Source organism: Armigeres subalbatus, chromosome 3, assembly GCF_024139115.2.
Source record: "Armigeres subalbatus isolate Guangzhou_Male chromosome 3, GZ_Asu_2, whole genome shotgun sequence".
NCBI lineage: Eukaryota > Metazoa > Arthropoda > Insecta > Diptera > Culicidae > Armigeres > Armigeres subalbatus.
The window spans coordinates 138,862,821-138,867,757 of record NC_085141.1 but is presented as its reverse complement, the minus strand read 5'-3'; the positions used below and the strand labels follow the sequence as shown (position 1 = coordinate 138,867,757).

The following is a 4,937-nucleotide window of genomic DNA, read 5'->3' as shown; positions in this document are numbered from 1 at the left end:
TTGGGTTAAATTATTTGTATTTGTTTAAAATTGGAATTCTTGTCTGTCCTTCTCAACAAGGAAATTTCAAGTTATCTTCTATTTGTAATTCGCATAGGGTATCCAATCATGGTTTGAACCAGTAAAACAGCGTATAATGGTTTGAGTCATTTTGAAATCAGTTGAAATTACTTTCATTGGCAGGGAATGAATCTCATACAGCAGGAATGGCATATTTAGGTATACTGGTCGGGATAGAGTTCGTTGAAACATTTTTTCATACTGTTTAAGTAGTAAATTTCAGCGAATTGAAAACATCTTTAATGTTCGCCAATTTCCCCGCAGCAGTAGTGGCACAACTTCAAAAAGCTCGTAAAGGAGGCAATCCATGACAGTTATTTTACCTAGAATTGGTTGAAGAAATCGTACAATCGAGAAACAATTTTTAAATAGTTAAAATTAAAACATTTATACAAGGTGAAACCTGATCATGGTTTGAAGTAAAACGATCCGTTGTTTGAACTTCTAAATGCAGTCAAGTTCTATTAGTATCCGATAAGAGCGCTCCATGTACATAGCTGGAGTATTTTGTTTACATTTTCAATATGAACAAAATTGTAAATTTTCATATCGATAATTTGAACATGATTTTCACACGTTTTGAGTTATCTTATGCGAGATGCAGAATAGGTATTCAAATTAGCGTTTCTATAGGTTCCCTCAGCATTTCATGAATGAAATTAGTATTGTATTCAGGAGCTGCTGCCAGTAGCTCAAACCTTGGTACAAATTTAGTTCAAACCATGGGACGAATTAAAGTTATGTAATAATTAAGTTTTTTTCAATGAAATTAAGCATAAATATGTAAATTTAGGATGTTGTAGGAAGATAAAGAACTAAACTTTCATATAAGCTAGAGTTTTCAGTAGTAATGAGTCTTTATGATGAAATAAATGAACTTAGTTTTGACGACTCGTCAAACGCCTGCAATTTCATTCAAAGCATGATTGGATACCCTAATTCAATGTTGTACTACTTCTATGATCGAGCTCAATTATCACATCCGAATGTTTCAATAGTGTCTGATCATTGCTGCCAGACATAAACCTTGCTTGATTGCTAGAAGGCATTTTCTTTCGTTTCTTCCACCGCAACGGCATCCGACGACTTGATGGCCAGCACCTTTGACGGATCACTGCAGTTCGTCTTCCACGACAGGTATGTATTCCAAAACACGGCAACGAATTGTACCAACAGGACTTGATAATTCAATGGCACTAAGTAGAAATTGGTCAGCTGCACCCATGGCCAAATGTAGTAGTTTGTCAACAGTATATCCGTGTATTCGTTCCTGAGCTTACGCTCTATTTGTTCTCTATTGTTTCCTTGTAGCAAGCCGATCGTTCCGATCAAGGTTCCCAGAAAGATCGGTGCAAAGATCAACTGGTCGAGGGCAACTTTCTTGAAGGTGACTACCGCTTTAGTTCTACCGGTTACGTGCTTGTCCAGCACTCCGTACCATTTGCGCAATCCAGGGCCCTGTAGGAAGAAATACAAAATGAATTCGGTAGAGTATAGCCGAACACCTAACACTGGGGTTGCTTTTTACGCGGATATACTAAATGATAACCTGATGTAAAGAAAAACTGACAGGCTTACGTATGATTAATAAATAACAATAACATTAATATGATAGGCCATTAGCGCGATAACTCCATAACTAGTGGAATTCAGAGTTTTAACCATAAGTGAACCTACCCCAATACAGAATCCAATGCCAAAAAACCGGAATGCTCGCATGCCATCCAAGGTTTTCAGATTGCGGTCTTCGATCAGAGTCTGCGCGATAATATCGCCTGATCCCATCAGGATGCCGGATTGCACCGACTGCACTAGCACGGGATACTTCACCAGGGCACGTTTGTAGAGACTGGACAGCGACATATTTTCTTATTGAACTAAACTGACGGGGAACTTGAAAAAGCACTACCCTCAACAAGACTGAAAGTAAACATAGCATTACTATACCTCCCAGTATCAGTATCACTTTCTGTGTACAACCTACCTTCACAATCCAAACAATCCTAGACTAATCAAGCAACGATAACTTATCACTGTATGCAATCTGATTTCTTATCAGTTTAATTTTTCGGAAACAAGAATTCTCGGGTACTTATTCAAAAGGACGTATGTGATTTTGTAAACAAAGATTCAAACGTCGATTTGTCCAAACTGATAGCACTCCCACGCAATCCATCATCACAGACGGATAGGGGAAGCCTTCGGCTACCTGTTGGTGGTGTTGGTTTGCGTGGGAGTTTCATCAGATTGGACAAATCGACGTTTGAATCTTTGTTTACAAAATCACATACGTCCTTTTGAATAAGTACCCGAGAATTATAGAGGCGATTTCTCTCAACTCGCTGAAACAGTTTTCAATGCAAACTTGAGAAAATCCACCGCGAGCCGAACGAAAAATCACACCAACTATAATACGATCGATATTCGCCACATGCTGAGAAACATGACACCATACACTATCTATATAGCTATACATGCGTGGATATATCGTTCTATCCAGCGGAATGCTATTTAGCCGCATGCAATATAAACAATCTTTGTTAGTATTGGTAACATGTGCCTGAGTGTTCATGCGAAACAGATAAAAACAAAACTAAAATAGACCAGTGCATGATGACGTAGGTTGACAGTTCACAGAGCTTTTTCACCGGGACTTAGCCTCTGGCGAAGCTTACGATAAAATTGTTTCGTCATTTTATTCGCATGTAGATGTCCTTTGCGATTGATTTCATGCTGAATGCAAAGAATATCATTGAAATATTCGGATCGCAGCAATTTTAAACTAAAAATATGAATTTTAATTTTCTCCTCATCGATTTTTCTTCTAACACCTTGTAAACAAGCTCTGTGAACTGTCAAATAAGTGAGGTTAGATCAAGATCTTGCATTGGTCTATTGTATTTCACATTGCAGTCAATTTTGTCCAGTCGAGATTTTTTTCAGAAACAATCAAATAAATAAATAATTGAAAACAATCAATTGTCGATTAAATAGTTCGGAGTTATCTCCTAGACTTGTGTAGAACTGATTTTCCATAAAACAAATGGTTTGGAAACAACGCAACATTTCAAATCACCAAAGTTAAATTTCCTATAGGAATATTCTACAGAAATAAGAGTGGGCAACATTCCTATAGGACTGATTGCTATACTTATCCACATGTTTTATTATTGCAGGCATCAGATAGGGAGCGATTCTATAGTCAACTTCACATCAGAAACCACTGTGCCATTTCCAATTAGAAAATGTGAACGTGACTGAACCGGTGGGTAGCAGGGGTTTGCACATCATGGTGATTCACGAACGTGCGTGAACTGTTTTCTATGTCTGTTCTGAAACCAAGTTTATTACCTCTATTTCATTTATTTAGTTAACATCTAAACAGATAACACTGAATCAACAATTTGACGCCACAATGCACGGTTCGAGGCCGCATCTCTCCATCCTCGGATACGCCCCACGCTCGCCAAGTCGTTCTGCACCTGGTCTGCCCATCTCGCTCGCTGCGCTCCACGCCGTCTCGTACCTGCCGGATCGGAAGCGAACACCATCTTTGCAGGGTTGCTGTCCGGCATTCTTGCAACATGTCCTGCCCATCGTACCCTTCCGGCTTTAGCTACCTTCTGGATACTGGGTTCGCCGTAGAGTTGGGCGAGCTCATGGTTCATTCTTCGCCGCCACACACCGTCTTCTTGCACACCGCCAAAGATGGTCCTAAGCACCCGTCTCTCGAATACTCCGAGTGCTTGCAAGTCCTCCTCGAGCATTGTCCATGTTTCATGTCCGTAGAGGACTACCGGTCTTATTAACGTCTTGTACATGACATTTGGTGCGGTGGCGAATCTTTTTCGACCGCAGTTTCTTCTGGAGCCCGTAGTAGGCCCGACTTCCACAGATGATGCGCCTTCGTATTTCACGATTGACGTTGTTGTCAGCCGTTAGCAAGGATCCGAGGTAGACGAATTCCTCGACCACCTCGAAGGTATCCCCGTCTATCGTAACACTGCTTCCCAGGCGGGCCCTGTCGCGCTCGGTTCCGCCCACAAGCATGTACTTTGTCTTTGACGCATTCACCACCAGTCCAACTTTTGTTGCTTCACGTTTCAGGCGGGTGTACAGTTCTGCCACCTTTGCAAATGTTCGGCCGACAATGTCCATGTCATCCGCGAAGCAAATAAATTGACTGGATCTGTTGAAAATCGTACCCCGGCTGTTACACCCGGCTCTCCGCATGACACCTTCTAGCGCAATGTTGAACAACAGGCACGAAAGTCCATCACCTTGTCTTAGTCCCCGGCGCGATTCGAACGAACTGGAGTGTTCGCCCGAAATCTTCACACAGTTTTGCACACCATCCACCGTTGCTTTGATCAGTCTGGTAAGCTTCCCAGGAAGCTGTTCTCGTCCATAATTTTCCATAGCTCTACGCGGTCTATACTGTCGTATGCCGCCTTGAAATCAACGAACAGATGGTGCGTTGGGACCAGGTATTCACGGCATTTTGAAGGATTTGCCGTACAGTAAAGATCTGGTCCGTTGTCGAGCGGCCGTCAACGAAGCCGGCTTGATAACTTCCCACGAACTCGTTCACTAATGGTGACAGACGACGGAAGATGATCTGGGATATCACTTTGTAGGCGGCATTAAGGATGGTGATCGCTCGAAAGTTCTCACACTCCAGTTTGTCGCCTTTCTTGTAGATGGGGCATATAACCCTTCCTTCCACTCCTCCGGTAGCTGTTCGGTTTCCCAGATTCTGACTATCAGTTTGTGCAGGCAAGTGGCCAGCTTTTCCGGGCCCATCTTGATGAGCTCAGCTCCGATACCATCCTTACCAGCTGCTTTATTGGTCTTTAGCTGTTGAATGGCATCCTTAA

At 42.0% G+C, this 4,937-nt stretch overlaps 1 protein-coding gene and 1 long non-coding RNA gene across 2 annotated transcripts; one reads left to right on the top strand and one right to left on the bottom strand.

Annotated features, from left to right (window-relative positions):
• LOC134225972 (protein Mpv17) lies at positions 1-2,509 on the bottom strand. The gene is made up of 4 exons (XM_062706453.1): positions 2,370-2,509; positions 2,045-2,151; positions 1,738-1,980; positions 1-1,518 (listed from the first exon to the last, which is right to left on the bottom strand). The coding sequence occupies exons 3-4, from the start codon at positions 1,921-1,923 to the stop codon at positions 1,099-1,101; spliced, it is 606 nt and encodes a 201-aa protein (XP_062562437.1). The 5' UTR covers positions 1,924-1,980; positions 2,045-2,151; positions 2,370-2,509; the 3' UTR covers positions 1-1,098.
• A 451-nt stretch (positions 2,510-2,960) lies between these two features.
• On the top strand, positions 2,961-3,807 carry LOC134225973 (uncharacterized). Its single transcript, XR_009983363.1, has 3 exons — positions 2,961-3,177; positions 3,237-3,365; positions 3,431-3,807. It is a non-coding gene; the product is annotated as an uncharacterized LOC134225973 (long non-coding RNA).
• The last annotated feature ends 1,130 nt before the right edge of the window (positions 3,808-4,937 follow it).